At 41.6% G+C, this 22,529-nt stretch overlaps 4 protein-coding genes and 1 long non-coding RNA gene across 12 annotated transcripts in view; 2 read left to right on the top strand and 3 right to left on the bottom strand.

Annotated features, from left to right (window-relative positions):
• The window catches only part of LOC125952911 (cuticlin-4), a 30,660-nt gene extending 27,311 nt beyond the window's left edge, over positions 1–3,349 (top strand). Inside the window, exons 4-6 of one of the 2 annotated variants that reach the window (XR_007468834.1) lie at positions 60–1,335; positions 1,558–3,101; positions 3,199–3,349. Coding sequence is in view for 1 of the 2 variants with exons in the window: in XM_049682674.1 (XP_049538631.1) it covers positions 60–1,335; positions 1,558–1,580 (1,299 nt within the window). In the remaining variant the exon portion in view is untranslated. Of the gene's footprint in view, positions 1–59; positions 1,336–1,557 lie in introns of both variants that reach the window. The other variant, XM_049682674.1, reaches the window with a different exon arrangement.
• A 3,222-nt stretch (positions 3,350–6,571) lies between these two features.
• Positions 6,572–7,668, bottom strand: LOC125960018 (uncharacterized). 2 transcript variants are annotated; one of them, XR_007469815.1, is made up of 4 exons: positions 7,520–7,668; positions 7,196–7,358; positions 6,904–7,065; positions 6,572–6,822 (listed from the first exon to the last, which is right to left on the bottom strand). It is a non-coding gene; the product is annotated as an uncharacterized LOC125960018 (long non-coding RNA). The 2 variants fall into 2 exon arrangements; XR_007469814.1 differs by having other exon boundaries at positions 7,525–7,668.
• A 327-nt stretch (positions 7,669–7,995) lies between these two features.
• On the top strand, positions 7,996–21,898 carry LOC125950942 (signal peptide peptidase-like 3). Of its 2 annotated transcripts, none has more exons than XM_049679344.1 (6): positions 7,996–8,510; positions 18,630–19,211; positions 19,290–19,412; positions 19,474–20,122; positions 20,192–20,312; positions 20,384–21,898. In XM_049679344.1, exons 2-6 carry the CDS (start codon positions 18,899–18,901, stop codon positions 20,450–20,452), a joined length of 1,275 nt encoding a protein of 424 aa, XP_049535301.1. In that variant the 5' UTR covers positions 7,996–8,510; positions 18,630–18,898; the 3' UTR covers positions 20,453–21,898. The 2 variants fall into 2 exon arrangements, with proteins under 2 accessions (XP_049535301.1, XP_049535302.1); XM_049679345.1 differs by lacking the exon at positions 7,996–8,510 and adding an exon at positions 18,480–18,521.
• On the bottom strand, positions 9,121–11,314 carry LOC125950945 (fatty acid hydroxylase domain-containing protein 2-like). 3 transcript variants are annotated; one of them, XM_049679349.1, is made up of 5 exons: positions 11,205–11,314; positions 10,948–11,138; positions 10,699–10,874; positions 10,151–10,608; positions 9,121–10,088 (listed from the first exon to the last, which is right to left on the bottom strand). In XM_049679349.1, the coding sequence occupies exons 2-5, from the start codon at positions 11,009–11,011 to the stop codon at positions 9,935–9,937; spliced, it is 852 nt and encodes a 283-aa protein (XP_049535306.1). In that variant the 5' UTR covers positions 11,012–11,138; positions 11,205–11,314; the 3' UTR covers positions 9,121–9,934. The 3 variants fall into 3 exon arrangements, with proteins under 3 accessions (XP_049535306.1, XP_049535305.1, XP_049535307.1); XM_049679348.1 differs by having other exon boundaries at positions 10,151–10,874; XM_049679350.1 differs by lacking the exon at positions 11,205–11,314 and having other exon boundaries at positions 10,952–11,106.
• LOC125950943 (solute carrier family 25 member 44) lies at positions 11,246–18,392 on the bottom strand. Of its 3 annotated transcripts, none has more exons than XR_007468761.1 (3): positions 18,128–18,392; positions 15,585–17,906; positions 11,246–11,369 (listed from the first exon to the last, which is right to left on the bottom strand). XR_007468761.1 is itself a non-coding variant. In XM_049679346.1 (2 exons), exon 2 carries the CDS (start codon positions 17,546–17,548, stop codon positions 16,583–16,585), a length of 966 nt encoding a protein of 321 aa, XP_049535303.1. In that variant the 5' UTR covers positions 17,549–17,906; positions 18,128–18,392; the 3' UTR covers positions 13,209–16,582. The 3 variants fall into 3 exon arrangements, 1 of the variants encoding a protein (XP_049535303.1); XR_007468760.1 differs by lacking the exon at positions 11,246–11,369 and adding an exon at positions 13,216–14,683; XM_049679346.1 differs by lacking the exon at positions 11,246–11,369 and having other exon boundaries at positions 13,209–17,906.
• Positions 21,899–22,529: the final 631 nt, after the last annotated feature.

The following is a 22,529-nucleotide window of genomic DNA, read 5'->3' as shown; positions in this document are numbered from 1 at the left end:
GTAAATTCCCTAACTGCTCCCCAGTATTGCAACTTTAACTGATTTTTCTCTGCTTGTAGGCCCGCAAGCTGCGCTGTACCTGGTATGATTTCTACGAGAAAGCCGTCACCTTCCGCCCATTCCAAGTCGATATGTTACACGCCGTCACGGCCAATTTCCTTGGTGATAACCTGCAGTGTTGGATGCAAATTCAGGTCGGTAAGGGCCCATGGGCATCGGAAGTGTCGGGTATCGTAAAGATCGGCCAAACGATGACGATGGTGCTGGCGATCAAGGATGATGAGAACAAGTTCGATATGCTGGTACGCAACTGTGTTGCCCACGATGGCAAACGAGCTCCAATTCAGCTGGTAGATCAGCATGGATGTGTTGTGCGACCGAAAATTATGAGCAAGTTCCAAAAAATCAAAAACTTTGGACCGTCGGCCTCGGTGGTGTCGTTCGCGTACTTCCAGGCCTTCAAATTCCCCGACTCTATGAACGTACACTTCCAGTGCGTGATCCAGGTTTGCCGCTATAACTGTCCCGAGCCAAAGTGTGCCGGCGGAGACTACGGTTTACCAGCATTGACGGGCAACGGTATCTCGAGCGAGTACGGTGCACCAGGTGCACTGAGCGGTGAGTATGGCCCTCCGCATCTTTCGGAGTATGGTGTACCGCCAGCAGCCTACCCAGACCCACGTCATCCCTCCGATGCTTCGGGAGCATATTCCGAGAATCAGGATAGCGTTGTGCCAGCCCCGCAAGCACAGACATCTGGCAATTCCGCGGAAAACAAATCTGATGGTCCGGCTAACGGAAATGACGTTCCGGCGCAGGCACCGGCACAGTCGTCCAATCTAAGCTCGAACGACATTCATGATCACATCAACATGCCACCACCACCGCCACCGGGACAAACATCCTACATCACTGTGACGAAGCAAAAGAAGGACGATGGTCTGCCCAGCGACAGTGGCAATTTGGTCAGCCTTGGTGGGCGACCACGGTCCGTTGAGGGATTGGATGATCTACGAGGCGTCCGTCGACGACGAGACACGATGTCAGTCGTAATTCGGCCGCGTATTTACAAGCGTGATGCACAGGAGATGACCGACGTTAACACGGAACGTATCATCCAGGTGGTAGCACCGGGCGACGTGAACTTTGCGCTGAACAATGCTTCGGGAAATGAAACCGTGGTTATCCAGTCGCAGCGTACTGTTGATCCGGAAACAATATGTATGTCGGTACCGAGCTTCGTCGGTGGTCTCGTGATGCTACTGCTTGTTCTAGCCGTTGCCTCGCTTGTGGCGGCATTCCTGTTTGTGCGTGTGCGACACTTTGATCGGAAAGGTACGTCCGCCTGCCGGCCACATTTCATATTATCCGAGCTATGGACCTAATGTGGCCATTTCTCTGCGGCCAACCATGAGCTCTGTTTAATCATTTTTTTTTCCTCTGTTTTCACTTTCATTTACGCTCTCAAAACGCACCATGTTTTCATAAAAAATCTGCATTTAAAACTGGCACACTTCATCTACTGCGCACCACGTTGCACTGATTGGTCGAATACAGGACATCCCTTCTCCGGGCACTAAGCAACATTCTTATCCAGACCTACCCGGGCAGGAACCCACCAGTGGAGCCACCGTCACCACGCACTTCACAAAGTTGCTTTTTTCTTCTTCCTTTTACTGGCGTATGAAATGGGAAATGAGCACTACTATTTGCCGATCTGTCGGAAGGTTTATCATGCCTTTTTACGCGTTAGTATCTCAATCCAGATCAGTCCAAACTGTCATATGCATCAATCCTTGTCATCAAGCACCGTGCATCAATGTGTAGTCAGTTAACCAGCGGCGGCTACCGGAACGTAAAAGAAACTATTTTAAATTAGTTCGTTGGTACAGTAGTCATCAAGAGAATCCACTCGTTTGTTAACAAACTCACGGGGCCACTTTCTAATCCCTGCATCATCCGAAACTAACATCCTTCCATCCGATCATCATCATTCTCTCGATGCCTCAAGCACCGTTAACTTATTAATGCAGCATATTATTAACGTTATGATTACTATCATTGCAATTAGTGTCAATACCTTACCGGTACTACGAAACCCAAATCAGCACGTATTACCATTCGACCAACATTTAACTTATTGCGCCTCATTCCATCAGAACTCTGTATCGGTTTTATTAAAAGCATTTTCGTCTCTCTTTGAGCTTTCACTTATAAGTTGTGATTGCACTTATATGACGCTCCAACGAATAGGGGAATGAACTCAAAATGTATTTCGTCTTTATGCAGAAACATATCACTTTGATATCATTTTTATGTTTGATTGCTCTATGATAATAATTATTATAATCATGAACATCTTCAGCATAGGGCATCATCAGCATTCAAACTGAGAAGCCTTGTAGAACGTGTATCTTTGCTTCAAAAGAATATTTTATTTATTTGCTTCTATTCATTTCCATTTTCCATCAATTACCCTTTTCACATCCTGCACGATTCCTTTTTCATATTTGGCCCCACTTGCTTTAAGACACGAATCTGGTTGGTCGGTTCATCTATGAGCAAATGGGTTTTTGCCATCGAAGTTATGCGAGAAGGATTCGTATTGCAACGGAAGCTTGATCGACGGTCGGGTGTCATCACTAGTCTCATCGAAGGCACCTGAACGAATCGGTCTATTTCTTCTCGAAACCGCATCGTATCAATATGAGCCAGTTGGTAAGCAAAACCATAGCATTGCAATTCAACAAGCATGTAACTATAACACAAAAACACATACCCGGACCATCTTCAGTCCTGGATAGGTTAAGATCGATCGAAGATGGCAAAGTCCAACCAACAATGTTAGAGATAATCGCAAATAATCGATACCTAATATGGCGAACTGTGTGATCACGCCACGCGAAGGATCGTGGCGAGATAAGGTTTTGTGCGGACTGGGCCTAGAGAACAGTATTTTGTCGTGCTTTTCAATAGGTAACGAATGTAAAAGACATACAGCTAAAAAATGAATCGAACGAACGGAAAAAGAATGCGAGATAGTAAGAAACTGGGAATTCAACAAGAAGTATATTTAGTTAGACTGCCAAGCGATTGGTAAGGTTAGTGGATCGATTTTGTTTTTGTTGTGGAATTTTGTATCCAATGTTTTCTTTTGGTTTTTTTTTCAATCTTTTCTTTTCAATCTTATGGAAACAGGATGAATATCAAGTGTGTTGTAAATGATGGAGTCAGCTCTTGAGTTGATGCAGAATCTTAGTTGCGATACTATTTCCTTGCATATAACAGTTACGCGGATATTATTGTAAATATTTATTGAAAACAAAAACGGAGAGATAGTTGAAGAAAATAAAACGAATAGTGTAAAATTGCCTGAAGTGTATTACCTTTATGATGACAACCGATGAACAAAACTCTCGTTATTTTAATTACCTCGGTAAATTTTCTCGTTATTTTAATTACCGCATTATCGCTTGTAGTTTTATTTTTCCAAGTAATGTTAATCAACTTACAGAACTGTTGATGGGCACTTTGGACACTATTTTTTTACTTTCTTTCCCATTGGAATTCTTATCTTAAACAACTAATATTCAGTCAACCATTAAACAAAAGTCCATCAACTTCGAAGTTAAAAGGTCATTGATTCAGCAGAATTACAATACTGTGTGTCTGATGGAATCAGAAAGGTTACAAATATCGTCAACTTCCTACCGAAAAAAAAGAGCTCAATGGCTCGAGGATTGATCGAAAAACGGCCTAGGAGTTGACACCGTAACTGCTATGTTTGCCAGACTTGGGGCCGTTTCAACAACTAATTTACAACGGCTCACTATCATCAGTTGTACAGACCAGCCGCATCTTAAGAGGGGGCTGCGGCATTTACTTTTTTTATTTTTTCATTAGTGTTTATCCTTTCAAGAGTACTATGTAAAATTTTTAGATCAATCGCAGCATAACTGACAAAGATATTGATTATTGAACATCCGCTTTCCATACAAGGCTCAGAGCATCTCGCAATTTTGAATAGCGTTTCCCAAAACCTACGTTTTCAAAGCCGTTGCCCATCGTAGCATGAAAACTACTGGACCGATCGATTTGAAATTTTGAACACATAATCTGTACACTATTTGCCAGGTAGCCCCGTCGAGATTTTCTAAAAATTGTTGATACATTTTTTTAAATAATTTTTTTAATTATGTAAAGTGTCGTTTTTTGCAATATCGAAAAAAGCATCACTTTTTCAACTTCAAAAGACTGCAAAAAAATGAAAATTAGGAAATTCAACAAAAACTCGACGGGGCTACATGGATTAAATTATAATCTAACAAAAGAATATTCATCTCTATAATTCTGATGACCCGGCACGTGGCTACAATGGACACCGCAAAAACTATATTTTTGCAAACTTGCCTTTCTAGATTGGATGTCACGAACGTAGTTTAGATCAAATCTTCCCAAAAATAGAACCAAATATTCTTAAAAAGTTGTAGTTTAATATGACATTTACTTGAAAAAATTAAGTTGAATGGTTTCTGCACTAAAAATCGTCAAAAATAAGCCTTTTTTGGTCCCGAAATAACCAAAGCCCCCCTTTAACGTAGGTCGTCGAGGATTGGTAGTTTTGTTTCTAGAGAAAAAAGAAAAACTATATCCATAACACATCGCGAATTCATTACAGAAAAACTCTTTCTACCTTAAACGCTGCGAAGTATCTTACTCCATTCCTTGCTGAATAATCAATTTGCCCATTTTTCGACTACCAGAAAACCCATTTCAAGATTCTCAGGTGCTCGCTCTCTGTTTTCAGCTGCTCTGAAAGCTCGTCTCGTTGCAGCTGCGGACATCTTGAAGTAGTTGGCACTGCGGTTCTATCCAGCCGGGGTTGTTTCTTTCGGCACACATCTTCGAAATCTTCCTCGTCATCTTGGAAGATTGTGCGTTTCAATCGTCGGTTTCGTGTTTCGCCCGAAACGCTGGATTCTTTCGATTTTCGATGAATGGATCAAAGGAGGATACCACAGATTTCGGCCGCTCCCCCTTTCCATCACTCTTCTTCGGCCATCTTGGTCGTTTCTGGCCCCACACTTGATGAACTAGTTAAAGCAATGGCTACTAGCAATCACCGACAAACAATGGGCGAGCAATGGCTACTAGAAAGAAACCGCAAAACGTTGAATCTGCGCTAAAACAGAAAATCAGCCGCCAGGTGATTTGTTGTACTTCTATTTTTCACAGGAGCATAATTCGGCAGAAGAAAACTTAAATTTAACTATAAAGCAGGGGCCAAAAGGTTGGGAATTTCTGCATTAAAGTTACTATTAAAAAAGTGTTTCTACCCTCCCCATTCATATTAGCTTAATTTATGTTTCAAAATTTTGTACTTTAAATCGACAGCTTTACAGTGATAATAGCCTGCGTAGCACTGTACCGTTGTTGTCGTTGAGGCTCGCGTTGAAAAAATGAGATTTTAGCATTTTTTTAACAATTTCGTGAATTTCGTATTAAGATAACGGTGATAAGAGCAAATTAGAACCTTCTGCCGTCGTTCTCGTTGGAATAGTTGCCCTCCTGACCATACTAAAAAGAAGGGTACAAGCTCCGAGAGTTAAGCAACCATCTCACAATCAACCCTAGGAAGACCAGAAATCGGCGCCGAGATACGGAAGTCTCGAAAGGAAACCACCGGAAACTGATTCTGCAAGTTTTAGGGTTCGTGATTCTGGATAGAGATTCGATAGATTGTCTAGCTGAACCCAAAAAATACTCGGTTATTATGCTGGGACAAGTGGTGTTTGCTTCGACTGCCCTGGGCTTGTTTACGGTGGTTGCTATCGGTGTTATGGTTTACATGAATTATCAGCAACAGCAGCAGAATCGTGCGGGTGGTCGGCCATGGTCAGGGCTAAGTAGATATCACATCCGATCAGACGAATGGAAAGGATACGACCCTCTGGACAGGTACAATCGCTCATTCTAACAATTGTTGCACTGCTTAACCATATCTCTGTTTAACCAACTCCACCAGCGCTCCATGTTCCATCTGCCAGGACGAGATCACTGACACGCAGCGGTATGTACTGCCATGCAAACATTCGTTTCACAAAGAATGCATCGCGGCATGGTTCAAAAATAAACAGGAATGTCCAAACTGTCGGAAGGCACTCTAACTGCGAAGACTTGATGCCAGTGACTCCAACCTCCTGATCTTCTAACATTATAAATTTTTGGGCCATTTAGGATAATGGATGTAGATGTATGACCGAACTCATAAGCACTAACACCGGCCTGGTAGCTAGCCAGTGTGTTGTGTGCCTTAATCCAATGGTCAATCATTTGAAAATGCCTTAAACGGAGTTGTTTCGTTCCGTCAGTGCTGCTATTGATACTGTACCATGGCAATGAAGCGTCTGTGTTCTGTATCGGCATTAGACGTAGTATAGAGGTCGTCAAAGAGGCTTTCTTGTGTTCAAAGTCACAATGATCCCTAAAAGTGCGATTTCGAAGAAAACTTAAAGCAAACAAAGCAATATCGAATTCATTAAATAAAGAAAAATAAGTGAGAGCCAATATGTTTCACTTTAATCCTCAATACAATTAAAAAATTCCAATATGTTTTATTGCAAAGGATTTCATTCTGGACATCGACGACACTTGTTGCCGCAGTGAGAATAGCAAGTTTCGTGGTATGCATGATTGCAGGCACGTATCGGTGCTCCTTGCTCATAACAAAATTCACATTTACCCCGCCGAACGGCAGGGCTTTTTCCAGTTTTAGACGTCAATGGCACTGAATATGGTGAATCACTCTCTGTGACCATTATCCTGTTGATCAGATAAGGTAGTTAAAAAGGGAAACGATTTGGATTGATCGCTACGGAGCGCCCGACGTAAAACGATACTTACTGATTTCGGTTGTTCAACCACACATTCCCTACAACTACCAACGCTCCCAGAACGATCCCGAGAACTGTGCTGAATAAGTAGGCGCCAGCCATCTTTTGGTTAAATGATCTGGTTAAACGGTTGAATGGTTTGATGATCTTACGCTAATCTGCTGATGTGGTACTTAAGAATGGATGAGAGGAGAGGAGAAAGGAAGTTAGCAGATGCCCCTTGCCGTTGCGAAAAATGTCCGAATTGCAATTTTCAATGGATTTAACATGAATAGAAGTACATGGTACTTATTTTATTTTACCCGTGTGGTTCAAGGCAAGATGCTAGTGCATCATCAGACCCGGGGCGATCGAGGGTTTAAGAAGTACACCCGAGGTTCGCCGGAGAATTCGCACCCAAAGCGCCTAAATCCTATAATCTGAGATCACGAGCACGTTTGCCGTATACAGCCGGTGCAAAACTCTCTATAATAGGTATTTAGTAATTTGTGCAAACAAATTTTGTCATTGATGCAGTTTAGTTAAACACGAAGAAATGAAAAACGAAAATACGAAAACATCGAAGAAAATAGAAGCAAACGGATTAGTTCAATTTAACGAAAGAAATGGATTAAGAGAATGTGTACCGTACAATGGAATAAAGCACAGTAATTCACTTAATTTTTCCATGGAACCACGGCACAGGAGGACACGTTTTACGGGATATTATAATATTCCTCAGTACGCCGCCGATTAATTAAAAGAAAAATTACGATTTCGATGTTCTGGCCATCGAGTTTATTCAGCGCCAAGTAGTGCTGAATGTAAGCGCTCCGTGAAACCATAACCTTAAGGTGTCTGGCCACGAAGCTAGGCAACTTCACGAAGAAATTATGTTCCATAATCTTCCACCAGAATGAGAATTAAACCTGAACCATTTAACACAATGGTTACCATATGGGTTTTATAAAATCATTGAGCTGTTTTACCGTGCTTCCACTCTTGTGGAATCTAGGGAGAAATGTGTTTAATCCTAGAAAATTATCTAGGAGGTGTGGGCTTTCAGCCAGCCCATAGTCCAATCGTGATTGGGGTCCAATTGTTGTCTGCGTTTGTGTGGGGAAGAAGAGAAAGGTGGGAGTTTCGACCCTCGAATTACAAGTTTTACCGTGGAATTGTGGGGACACGAGGCGAGTTTACTCTGTAGGCTCTTAAAATTGTGATTTTTGCGCCAGGATCAACGTGTTTGGTATTTTACAACAAAGGCTTGTGGGGTGAAAGTGGGGTGCAACAAATTTCCGCACGGGCACGGCGGTGGTGGAGCAGGAAAAGCGGACCGCCGTTTTCCCGTTCGCGTCGTGTGGTGTTATGGTGTGTGTTTGTGCGTCCAGTGAGTCTCGTTGATTCATGAAGTTTTGGAGTTTAGGAGTTTGGAAAACCTTCCTGTTTCTCGACTATTCTTGACGCAATTTTGTGGTCGGCGGTCAGCAATCGATAGTCATCAACAGCTGGCCATCCTCTATCAAAACGCGGTGAAGCGAGTTTTTGGGAAGTGCTGAGACCTCTTCGTCCCTGACCTCGTCGAATGTGGCAAATGTTGCCAACCGGACCACGGAGACTACTCTCGATCCTTAACGGGTAAGCGCACAGCTCTGTAGGGATTCATTCCAGAATCGAATCACAAACACAGGTTTGGGTTGTTCAACCGATGATGGCACAACTGTATGTTGCAAAACTTGAGCATGAAAACCTTGGCCCAATGTTGAGTTCCAAATTAACTGACAATGAATTGCAAATTTATTTTTCATGTTTAAGACTGCATACTGTGTAACTAATAGGGTGTGTACTAATGCGTTGTAACTAATAGATTGGTTTATCAAGTACTAGTCATGCGATTACTACCAATGCAGCTCGCTTACTTGGCTGGAGGATCACTGGAGTGACCATCGGATGGGATGGTTATATGTTGAGCTATTTTCGTGTTAACCTAAAATGAATCAATTATATGACAAAGTGTGTTTTTATGCAGTATCATACGCCTCTATAGGATCAATCATGGAATCGTTTGAACGTTGCAATGCTTTTTGCAATGTAAATTGGTTTTTCCATCTTTCTTTCGGTCCATCAGAGCTTTTACATGCAGGGAAAGTGTTTTACGAAGCCCGTGGCTTATGGGGTGTGCTATGGTAACATAATAAATTTTAAATCATTTTCCAATCCCATCAAATCACTAATGGCGTGTGGTAGAGGGTGGGTACCACATGTGCAGTAAAATAAAAAGTGGCTAAACACGGTCGTTAATGCACCACACCACTTTTATCGGATACATTTTGATCTTCCGCATAGAAAGTAGCGAAAAGAAAAGTGAATCTTCCTCGCGATCCGCGAAGATGGTGATGGAAGTGGGAGAACGCACCTTGGTTTGGATGCAACGTAGCGTCCCTGCATCGTCAGGTGCGGGTCAATGATAGATAATGAATACATAAATTTTGAATGAGGCTTTCCATGCACGAGTAGCCAGTAATAGTTGATTTGCATAGCCCGCTTCTCTGCTGCCTCGTCTGTTGGCCTTAGTGCCGTGCAACTTATTTTGTGGTATTTGCTGCCGTGTGCTGACTCGTGTAGAATGGATTATACGTGGCAATGGCCAAACAACATAACAGCAGTTTATAAGAATTATTTCATTTGATCAATTTGAAGCTGTGACACATCCATATTTTTGAAAATCTGTAAAATCTCAGTTCAAGAGCCCATGTCGGTAATAATAAGTACGTACTAATTAAAATATTAAAATCGTATCCTACCCTCACAATAAGCCGGTAATAGCTAATTTTAGTGGATAGTTTTATAATTTCGGTTTTGTGCACAGCGGCAGATCATAGTATCGGTACATTCTTATGATTTAACAATAAACGGCGATTATAAAGACAATCAGATTGCTCACTGCGGCTAATACTTTAACCGCGGTTTCTTACCTCAATAAGCCATTTGATCGTGTATACTGCCTGCGGTAGCTTTGTTTATTTACAACTAGTTGGAATATTATGGAAGAAACAGCATAATCAGCGAATCTTTTTATCATCCGGTACAATCTCGCGAGCCGATTTGTAATTAAAGAGCATTTGATGTCTTTGATAGTAACGAGACGCCCTGAACTGATCATCGGAACCGTGTAGCCAGTCGAGCCAACCAAATACTCCATAGCACTGGTTGAATCTGCATCTCGAATGGATGTGCAAACATTAGTTTATATGCAACGAAATGGGATAAAAACTTACTTCATGTGATGATAGTCGTGGGCCTCGTTACTGGTCAAGAAAGGCACATGATAGCCGGAGTGTCCAGTGATGGTGTCCTGAATGACAAATGTCAACCACAAGCCGGTCGTCAGGACATGGCTTCTCATAAGCTGGATACCAAGTAGCGGGGGCAATAGGTTGCTGAAGATGTGCTCGATCGGATGAGCATAGATGGCTGCCCAAGCAACAGGCGCCGTAAATTCGTGATGTTTCTTGTGGATTCGTTTGTACAGATACTTCCAATGCAGCAATCGATGACTGTAGTAAAACCCAAGCTCCCAGCCGATGGCACTGATGATGAGATCACGTATGACTTCGAAAAAAGTTGGTAGTTGTCGAACACTAATGATTTCTCCAGCAGCTAGCAACGCTCGAAATCCGAAGAACGTAATCGGCACGCTGATAAGAAATTGATTGATCAATACCGTCTTAACAATCTGTGCGGAATTAAAATAGCAGTTAAAAGTAGAAATTATAAATTTAATTATAACATAATTACTATTCCAGAATGAACCTAGCATGTGTACCTTGCGAAGATCGGACCATTTCAAGGGTTCATTGACTCCGGGTTGATTTTTATATTTCCGCAAAAATAAAGGCCATTGAAAGAAATCCACAAAAACAAAGAATGATCCTAAAACCCAGTAGAGACCATGTATGTAGAATGACATTCCCCAGACATACAATCGCTCTGGGTCATCTCCTATAAGATAGAGAAAATAGCAAAATAGTAACGAAGTTAAAAGTTGGTAGATAATGTCGATATCTTTTCTCACCAACAACGTCCAAAAAGTGATCCCATTTTTGCTGCAGATAGCCTGCGGTTACGTTCAGCTCCATTTTTATTGATTCCACCACTCCTCTGGATAGTGTTTGCAAGCGGAGCAAAGCGGATGCGGGTGGAGCTCCCTACACAATGGACGATCCCAAACTGACTTTCGATCCATCGAACTTATGAACAAAAGTGCTAGCAATGCACAGTAGTCATGTATTTGTTTAATAATAATCCCTGTTTTGTGTTGAAAATACGTACATGTGTCTTAGTGATGGGAGGCTGAATCCAAGATAAGATAGGAAAACCTTTGAACCGTCCCCTACCTCCCAGGCCTATCAAACACTTGAACGTATCGTCCGTCCGTGGGTTGCACCATCACTGTTGTGATAATGAACTTGTTTTGTTGCTACAGAATTAGCAGGACTGTATTAAGCAGAATGATAAGAAATTAGAACCCAAAATCTCATTAATAGGTCGAATATAGTAAATCGAAACGGTTCTTATGATCGCAGCGCAGATTGGCATAGACTTTTTTTTTGTCTATTCACGCATTCATACGATGCTTTCACTTCCAGTGCCTTAAATAAATTATAACTTATGTAACATGCATTTTAACATTGGTTGGGCAAAGTTGCATTGCAGTTGTAGAGTACCCTTCATATAGACGGTCTCTTTCTAGGTCTGGCAAAAATATGTGTTAACTTTTTTGCGATCATTTGTAGATCTAAAAGATTTCTACAAACAAAAATGAAGCAATAAGCTCCGGTTATCCCTATCGTCATAACGGACAACGTTTTGCATTTTCTTTTCTTTCCAATTTTGTCGCTGATTACGCGGCTGAAGTAATGTGCTCACGCAGTTTATATGCCACCATATAAACCTAAGCCAACATAATCGAAACGAATCTGTTGGACAAATTTCTCTATGGTCACATTGCTTCCGCCACTTTGCCCTGCTTACAATCAATCACTGTCAAATTGTTGGTCAGTCCAGGGAGAACCAATGATAGACACATAGGACCAAATCCAGGAATCCCCTTTCGCTTGCCGCGTTTTCCATTTCACGGATACGGAAGAGTTGTTTTTGGTTGGCAGGTCGTAAACCTATGTTGAAGGGAGACTCAAGATGTGTGAAAAGCTGAGCAATGAGTGAGGAGATGATCGGAATTGGGTAGTAGAGTAGTATAGTTTTTGCATGAATGGAAGATTGAATTAATTTTTTCTCCGATTTACGAAAATACGATCTTGTACTTTTGTTTGTTTGTTTTTTCTTTTGTTTCTGGAATTCAATATACGTGAGAATTATATCCTTTTTCTTCAATTATTCAATCGACCGAACGCTGTAACGCTGTAAAGAGATTTTTAAATTAGTTATAATGCCGTAAAACACTATGAAAGTCGTAACAATGTACTCCTTCAGTGGTCGATACGGTTTTGTTGGATCCTTTACCTAGTATTTTAAGTCTCTCGTTTTCCATTATGCAACCAGGTCCAGCTATTTTGACGAATATTTCCACCTAATCATCCATTCAAAGTGTCAGCATACGAAACCTTCTTGCGGAAAAACTAGCTTTTCCGCCATCGGTCGAGTGCGCGCTAAGATACTTTGTAGTATCGTATTGTTTTGAATGGTTGAGACTAGCATACCGATGTGAGCAACGAGTAGCAATGGTCCTCTAGGTACGGTGAGGACCCAACCTTGGGTACTGAAGAAATTCGATCACATTACGTCCCATGCGATGGCACGGAATCCATGTTGCGCGAACGTGGCGATGTGTCACGTTTTTCGTATAACTGCGTGCTGGCTTCCAGCGCAACAAACCCTGTTTTTCTTTCCTGTTATGTCTCCGAGGTTCCTTATGCCTTTGGTGTTTTTTTTTTTGTCATTTGCATTTGTGTGAATGCATATCAAGTAGTGTCGTTAGGTAATTTAACGATATTGTAGAGCGACTTGTGTCGATAGAAATGGGTAGTTGTATGAAAAAGTATTATTTTGCTTTTTCGCGGGATGAAGTATCAGTATCCGTGATCTGTTTTTTAAATTTTTTCCCATAGTGCTGCCTAACATTTCGTTTCTATTCCAACTTATCCATCGTGTGACCAAGTGATCGAAAAGAGATAATGCCTGTTGAACTGAGCATCGGACAGGAAATCCTGGTTTTGTGTTGTCGTCACTCTTTTGAAACAGGAAAACGGTCCATGTGGTTCAGTATCTGAACACAACTAAGCTAGTGATGCCATGTGACGCGATGAAAGTGAAAGTATTGGACCGTTCGAGACAATTTAATGTCTTTCGTACGAAACACTCCGTACATGCCGATGCAAGGAAGGTTCCTCGGTCTCTGGAGGTTAGTTGCATCTGAAACCAGTTTGTTGCAGTTTGATCATTGCAGGCAAAAAGTGAATGAAATAGTGTGAGTTTAACTGTTCGCTTATTCTAGAACAATTCGAAAATGTTATCAAATCTTTCGCATACATTCAATAAATACGATAAGTCTACAGATAAGTAAGCTCCTTTTAATTAGTAAACCATCAAGTGAATGTGTAAATATAAATTGAAAATAATATTTACATAAAAATGTTGTTACCAATCGTGATGTCGTAACGAACTATTTACATTTACATTTTTACATCCCAATTCTGTCTTTGGGCGGTAGAAAATGTGTCTAAGTATCCCGAAGTACCATTAATTTTTGTACCGTGAATTTCGTTAACCTTCTAGCGAGAAAATGTTCACCTCCGTCAGTTTGAACAAAATCAAAAAAGCTCAAAATCTCTCTATTCCCACTGTAATAAACGGATGTCACTGCGCGATTTCTACACCTTCCCAGGCGAATGAGGCGAACTAATTAAATATGTAAATTAGAATTTACGTATTCCGTATTCTGTTTGTGCTAATTGTTGGTATCATTGAATATTGGCCATCAGTTAGTGCTGAAACAGTCAAAGCCACTTGAATTAGCAAACTCTACTCTTCTATGGCGGCTCGATCAAACTATTAACGAAGACTGCTATTCAGCTTGGAATTCGTTAAACAAACATATTATAAATCAAAGGAGTAATGTTGGCATAATACAATGTTAGACAATAGTATTCGCTGGATGAGGTACACTTATGCATTTATTCAAGTTGTTACCATACCGTCGGCATTCATATCACCGTTCTCTACCAATGGATCGATAATTGTCAACTAGAATTGGATTTTTATGGGTCCCATTTAACAATCTTTAAATCTTACTTTTTCTTTGCTCCAATGGCCAATGGGCGTGCTCGTAAGTTTCATTTGTTGCATTAACCCGAAATAGCAGAACTTACGATAGACGTATCTACCGGTTACTGTACAGGTGTTGGAAGCTGTACGATTCTCAATCTAAAACTTGTATACGTCGTTCTTTAGCAATGTATTGTATTGTTTCTTCACTTCAATATAGTAGAATTGTTCGTAGTAATGGTTGGTTAGACAAACCAATTCTGCAGAAGACTGCGCCATAGGGGTGGCAATATGTATGAGAGTTACCGTGAGTGAGAAATTGACGTTAGGGGTATTGTTCTGGCGATGGCCCACACTGGTTTGTAGTAGTGCAGATTTCCACCCTATAAATAGTAGACGGCCATCTCGGAGCATTGTTTTGAACTAAGACTGAGTCATTTTCAAAACCTTAATTTGGATGGTTTGTGCTGTAATTGAACACCGAAATCGCGCAACTCTCCCTCTAACACATCCACAAACAATTAACGCTGGAAGAAATAAATAGTTGGGAATTAGAACATTAAGAAAATGCGTTCATCGTCTACGATAACGTGGACGATACTCATGATGCTTAACTTGTAGTGAAAATACACTACTACTGAATGTTATTTAACAGTTACTTAAACAAGAATTGCGGCAAAATTCCTCGCCATTTGCACGCTTGCAGCAGCCCCCCCCCCGCTCCTCCCCCCTTCTTTTGCTCAAGATCATCTCATAAAACTGACACTGCCGCCCTCATGACCTTCTGATCTCATTCCACGTTAATCTGTGGGACCTGGGAAGTTGGGCTAGTCGGAGCAAAATACATTTCGTGCTGTGCTGGAAAATCCGTGAGAGATTCATTGTCCCCAACCCCGTCCACGACAAAAAACACTAGCGATCATCTCCGTCAACCAGTCTCAAAGATCTTGAAAGCAAGCGTTGATCCACTTTCGTAAATCTTACCCACATTTTCTACCCTTACTTTGTGGGTCATTCTTTCGTTTCGATCTGTGACCTATTTTGTGCGAGAATTTCGTGAATCATGGTCTAATCGGTGTTTTATGTTGCTTTTGTTCTAGAGGTTGAGTTTGATATCTGTCGTGAGTTTTTCTTATTTATGATTTCTTTTTGTCGATTCATCTTCTCGACTAACTTATACCGTGAGCTTGAAGAACGTTACGCGAAATTGACCTTATTAATAGCTAAACAAATGACTGATGCCGCAGACTTGAATAAAGGTAATCGATTGTAGACTGTTTTCTAAATTTGATGTGAACATCAGATGTGGCTTTCATGAGCTAGCCAGAAAAAAATGTTTCAAAGTAGTTAACAACCGATTTGTTGCTTTCTCTGGTTATACTAAAACATAGTGATAACATTAGCATGTGATTTTCATTTTATACTCACTTAACTCCATAGCTTCGCTTTGTAAGTTGTGTGTCAATGGTGACACATTATTGTGAGGTTAGCTGAAAAAGTTGCAACACAATGTAAAGAGTTATTACTGTTTTTGCATTTAATTCTTGATTGATTAAATTCTTTCTACCAAAACTCAAAATATTACGGCATAGGTAAATTTTTCATTAATAATTTTCAACATGAGCTTTATCAAAGCTGGCTTGGTTTGGTTTTATTCTGCCTCTTACATAGAATTACTTGTCTCGATCCACTCTAAGGCGACATAACACGATAAAAGGGTTAAACATTTGTTTACCATTCTTTCATCGCTGATACCTATAACAACATAAAATAGTTCGCGAGATGATAGTATAAACTGGTCCAATGGTACCTCATATTGCCGGCTTTTAAAGCACGTAGCCGCAAATGGTGGTATAGTGTGTAAAGCTGTGCTAATAACAACGGAACGGGTGGCTGGTCTACACAAGGATTTATAACATTGTTTACAAAAGGGTACGCACTAAATCCAGTTTGGTGCTTTTCTGCAGAAAGGTATATAATATCCTTCGTTTTTTAAAATCGAATTTGCAAGTACATAAAATAGAAAGTAGATATTCATCTAACTGTAACTTTTACGAAGGTACGATCCAATTTTCGTTACAAAGAAGCGGAAATAACAGTTGGCAATTATGTTTCTAGAAATTCCTTGCATTCGATATAATATTGCACGTACATTTATATACTAACGTACACTATCAATCAATCTGATCGTCTCTTGGCAGTCGCAGCTATACATAACCAACCTTACCCTAACTCATTATTGTTCATGTGATTTTTGGGGAGAAACAGTTTACATTTATAACATTATACTTAATCATTTTACACATTTTACTTACAATTGAGATAGACATACTGGTGAACAGAAATTCTTCTATGATGATGTGTTCCTATGATTTGTTCGATAAAGTAATCGAAAACGCTTCCAATAGGTGAGCTCTGCTCTGCTCTTACCATCGAATTAGATGCCTGTATTGCTCGTTCACGGAGACCCGCTTGATGGTTTCGTACCCGAGTATGATACTGAAGGAAAATGCGGCCGATTGCACCAACCGGGCCGTTAACCCTTTGAAGAACATGTGAAAGTGTTCCTCGTGCCACAGCTCGCGGAAAGCGACGCTCATTGAGTCAAGTCGCTGCACCTGCAACCGTGCCCGAACAATGTCTAAAGGATTGGTGATGATAGTAGTCGTGAAGCCTCCGAAACTACCGGCCACGCACTGCACGAATAGATGGGAAACCCACGGTGGTACTATCTTTAGCAACTCGTCCTGATACAGATGGTAAAAAGCCCACCACATGGCTGAGTTTGGTACGTAGGCCATCAGGCTAGCAGTGTAGCCGCGATAGAAACCTCCAAACCCATCTCGGCGTAAAATTTCTCGGGCAATATCTCGTGTAATCCGTAATCGACTGCTACCCTTGTCAAAGTTAATGCCAAGCGGGTTAACGGCACCATTCTTACCGCCATGTGCACCCATTCCTAGTACCATTGCGTGCTGCGAAATAACGTCGAAAGGTACGATGATGGTCTGTCCGACGAGTGAAGCGCATCCTCCTGCAACTAGCGATTTGGCCCGCTGATTCGCTCCGTATTGGCTGAGCACGTGTCGCACGCCTTCGTACGTGCTGATGTAGAACACACCGCTCACGATCTGAACTGAGGAAATCCAAAAACCACGGTACAGTCCTGGTACACCCTCGTTGCGATAGATTTTGATTCCAGCATCGATCATTCCTTTGTAGACATCGTTCCGGAATTGCACTTGTAGCTGGGTTTTGATCACTGTGAGCGGATAGAGGGCACAGCGAACCGAAAACGAGCTCAGCATCGATAGTGGAAAGAATTTACGCTTATCCATCATATCCCACTCGATGGTACGTAGGAATGGCCCGCCAGGTCCACCATCCCCCATTTTGCTGACCGGTGGGCGTATAAAACCTTTTGATACTGCTAAAGGTAACCACGCAGCCTACAGATGATGGCTGGTTTCCACTCTTTGGCTAACCGATGGCGGTAGTTGCTTATCTGTGGTTGATAATCTTGTGCGCTGATTGGTGTGTACTTGCGCGACAGCCTGCTTCCTCGTGGTGTTAGGACCCTCCGTGTGATGAAATGTACTGTTTTTGATGCATCGTGACTCGTTTCGTGAAGGACACCGTATGAAAGCTTTTCTCTGTAGAGTGCCAGATGACCTTGCTGAGCCAGCTCTTCCCTAGTTGAATCTTTACTTGCCGTCGCTCACGGCGCTATGTGACTCAAGCGCAGTATCCCTACAAACCAGAACGAAGAAAAGATTGGTCGATTATTTTTCACTTTCCTTAGAGGCCACTATCGGTCCATGTTCGGCAAGGGCTTGCAGCTGTTTATGTAATATGTTTGTTCCTTTTGTGTGCGGGCTGGGTGATGGTCATTCGCAAATATCATCTTTCTTTGGTTGCTCACATTCGGTGAGTAGTTGAATCAATTGCTTCGTGATTAATGAAATGCGTACCTGCGATCAGCACTATGAAATCATCTCGCATCTTTCTGTTTCGAGGTTCCTCTTTCTTCATCGCACGAAGCCGTGGAAAAACAACGCACAATCAACGCTCTGTGGCTTAATTCACTGTTCCCGATGAGCAATGGCTCCGCGTGTTTGCCATGTGATCTCGCACTAATTGAAACGCGATCGTTTTCTCTTCTTGCTTAGTGATTCAAATTTTCTTGGCCCGAGATTTCTCGAAGCGAAGAAGGATCGAATTTTTTTTGCAAAAACAACCGTGCTGCATGGGTAGTTTCTAGTTGTTGCTGCATGGGTTGTTCAGCGCTCCTCAGCCGTTCCCTAAGGGAAAGCAACCATTCCCAAAGGGTGGGCTGGTTTGTATTTTGATAAAGAAAAAGAGGAGGTTTGCTTGCTAAATAAATCCGTATAATTGATAAATCATCCTGTGCCAGCGTTCCCGAACGAGTGGTCCGACTTGAAATATCGCTACAATTCCTCAATCCAATTCCAGATCAATCGACGTATGAGTGCAGTCCGCCCAATCTGACTAGTTCCACCGAAGTTAGTGAAGCAGAGCAAACCTTGCGACAAAATGCTGCTCACAGCGTAACTTGCCGCTGGGCCGGTCGGGGCTACACGTAACAATTGGAACAATTCATCGGAGTCCATTCGAGTTGGGAAGGATTCCAAATCGGCAACAAGAAAGAGAAGTAGCGCAAACCACCTGCGGACGGAAGCTCCGCTGCGCATACCACTGTTCTCTCCTGGCTCGGCCGTATCATGTCGGAAGGATTTGGCACAGGCCATCAGGAAGCAGCAGCAGCAGCGGCAGCGGCGGCCGCAGCAGGACAGCTAGGGGAGGACACTATTTTGATGCACGGTGACGGAGATTCACACGGAGATTATCAGTGGGCGTACGGTACGATAATGGACTCATCGCGCGTTTCGACCTGTCTCATCTCGATGCTGCTGATCGTATACGGGAGCTTCCGTAGTCTGAACATGGAGCAGGAGCAGCGCGAAAAGGAAAAGAAACGACAGAGTGAAAGTATGAACAACCTGCTGACCGGAGAACCGGTGCAACCAGAGCAAAGTAATACTCTTAGAAGTGGGCAGTGATTTTGATACCCAAGTCTATGCTTCTAACAATTGACTTTTTCTGATATTTCAGACAAATTTGCAACATTGGACACGATGCATGCCTTGTGTTTACCTCTTGGGGCATCCATATCGCTGCTGGTTATGTTTTTTTTCTTCGATTCCATGCAAATGCTATTTGCTGTGTGCACTGCTAGTAAGTATAGTGTTCACAATCAGTGGTGCCCACATATTAATATTATATTGTCCAATTTTAGTAATTGCCACCGTTGCATTAGCATTTCTGCTACTACCAATGTGTCAGTACATCATTCGACCATGCACGGACGGTAATCGGATATCCTTTGGTGTTTGCGGGCGTTTTACTGCAGCAGAACTGTTCAGCTTCTCGCTAGCAGTGTCCATCGTATGCATTTGGGTGCTAACGGGACACTGGTTGTTAATGGATGCGATGGGAATGGGCCTGTGCGTGGCGTTCATTGCATTCGTGCGTCTGCCTAGTTTGAAGGTTTCCACGCTGCTGCTGACTGGTCTCCTTATCTACGACGTGTTTTGGGTCTTTTTTTCGTCCTACATATTCAGCACGAATGTAATGGTAAAAGTGGCCACGAGACCCGCAGACAATCCGGTCGGCATTGTAGCCCGCAAGTTTAACCTGGGCGGCATCGTGAAGGAACCACCCAAGCTAAATTTACCCGGAAAACTGGTATTTCCTAGCATTCACAATAGTGGCCACTTTTCAATGCTTGGTTTAGGCGATATCGTGATGCCCGGTTTGTTGCTCTGCTTCGTGCTGCGATACGATGCTTACAAAAAGTCACAGACCACCCAAACGGCTGAAACTGGCGTTCCGCCGCCCAGAGGTGTTGGGTCCAGGCTTACCTATTTTCATTGTTCCTTACTAGGGTAAGTGGTTGCAATCAAGAGTTTCAAACAAGTTAGCGCAACAAAGGTTATTTTTGATTCTTTTTCCAGTTACTTTCTTGGATTGTTAACCGCGACTGTCAGCTCAGAAGTATTCAAAGCAGCGCAACCAGCGCTGCTGTATCTCGTACCGTTTACACTACTACCTCTCCTAACGATGGCTTACTTCAAAGTAATGTGAAAGAAGAAAACAATAGCGAATTGATAACAAAATAACACTATATCAAATATTTTTACTTACAGGGTGATCTGCGACGAATGTGGAGTGAACCTTTCATCATACAGCAAGCATCAAAGCAGCTAGAAGTATAAGTGCTAAGTACACCTACACACATGCATAACCACCAGGAACAGAGGAATGTGTATCCTGACAAACAGAGCTGAGCGGAGTAGTAAAAAATGAACAAAACTTGCAAAATAAGAAAGTGACATTCACCTGGTAGGCAAGTTCAATTAGGCTAAACATTGAAATTGTCACAGTGAGCTTGACCAGTGAAACAATGTTGAACAATATGAAGAAATGTTGGGCGGTTTAACGAGGGTTCCAGGACTCATCGCATCGGCCGATCGAACAAATTAGTACGCGTGCTGAAGGAGGACATAAGGAAGTTCGATGAATAGGCACGGCACAGCTAGACAAGAAAGGAAATGGATTTTTCGTTTGAATGTGACTAGGCATTAGATGTGATAATTAACATGTGGGTGTGTGTGTGCGTGTGGATGTGTGAAAAACGAGGCTTGAGGAAAAAGCCCACTGATGAAATTAGGCATTGCAACTGTTGCTACTGTAATCGCATGCAAAATAGGCTTACGAATCATCTCATTTTACATAAATCGTCGTATTTCCCTCACGAAAGCTAGAAGCATAATCCTTGCATGGATATGAGCATCGGTTGATTTGTACAATTTATGATTTTAGATGTATTCCACATTTATTCTTACTTCTGTTTTATGTATCATCATGCAATCGCTGCGATGTCGTTATTGAACAGGGATCGCAAAACTATTTCAGTTAATTATGATTTACATAAGAGGACTGAAGTTGGCTTACTGAATGACTCACAGGAAGGTAAACCGGCCTGCGGTTCCCGTGTACGAAAGAAGGAAGATAATATTTGCAATTGAATCATTAGTTTGTCTTGTATATGCATTGATTTGCATGATAAGAAAAATTTTTTTTTTTTAATTGACAGAAAAGATATAACACGAGCTGCTTATCACAATTGACTACGGGACAGTATCAGACATAACTGAGAGCATATTTGAAAATTGTGAAAAGAAAAACCGTAAAGACCCAAATTTGATCCAACTAGATGCCAGCACGGTTGAAAACGTTTTCCGGAATCGTGTCCGTTCGTAAGAAACAGAGAATGTAGAAAGTAATATCTGAGTTTTTGCACACTACTCAATAATATGTTAAACAATGCAAATGGACGCGACACATCTTATGGTATATTTTCTACAAAGTATTCGCTTCGTTTCACTCTCCACACCACCATATGTTTCATTATCCATTCAATCACCGTTATCGTGGAGATATAGCCATGATTTCAGGAATGTAATGGATTGCTATAAGTGTTGTTTTGATTCCTGTTTGCCGCGGAAAGGAACTTCGATATGAATAATGTGATAATTTTTTTTGTATTTTAATTTTATACCTCCGTCTTTCTCGAATATATTATTTTATGTGTTTATTTTCTATAATCAAAAATAATGTTAGTAATAGTGAAAAGAATATAACTTTTAATTTTTTCAGAAAAGAAAGCACCAAGTATTTCATTAACCCATGATGACAATATCAATTGATTTGAACAGAATATAGTAACAAGGGTATCCACCAAATGGTGTAATGCTTTTGTTGGCTATTTTGTATTATGACTTTTTATTGAATAACGCATAATACGTTTACTAGACTCCTTCATACCACCCTAAGGTAAGGTGACTGATTATTTTCATAATTAAAAATAAAATGTTATTTTCCTATCGTGCACTTTTGCCTCTTCGAATTCGCCACAAGCGCTGTGAAAAAAACCTATGAAAAACATGATCTGATTTCGCTGTGTCAGCTAAACAGTTCAAACATGAGAAATGCCATGTGCGCTAAACAAACTGCATCATAATCATGCGAGAGAAAGAAGAGAAAATGAGAGAGCCTCGTCCTTTGCAAACCTGCAACCCATCTTTATTCTCATCATCTTTATCTCTTCGGTTTTTCGTCGTCTAACCATGGAAGGGTTAAATATTATCAGAAATTTCTGCCATGTGGGTAGAGAAGAGAAGAAGATACAATTATATCGACCAGCCAAGCCACACTCACAGAACCGCTGTACAGTGTCCAGAGTCCCGCACAGTTTGTTCGGCGGGATGGTAGACAGAATCGCGATGACTC

The sequence above is a fragment of the Anopheles darlingi genome, chromosome 2 (assembly GCF_943734745.1).
Source record: "Anopheles darlingi chromosome 2, idAnoDarlMG_H_01, whole genome shotgun sequence".
NCBI lineage: Eukaryota > Metazoa > Arthropoda > Insecta > Diptera > Culicidae > Anopheles > Anopheles darlingi.
This window is presented reverse-complemented; position numbering and strand designations above follow the sequence as displayed.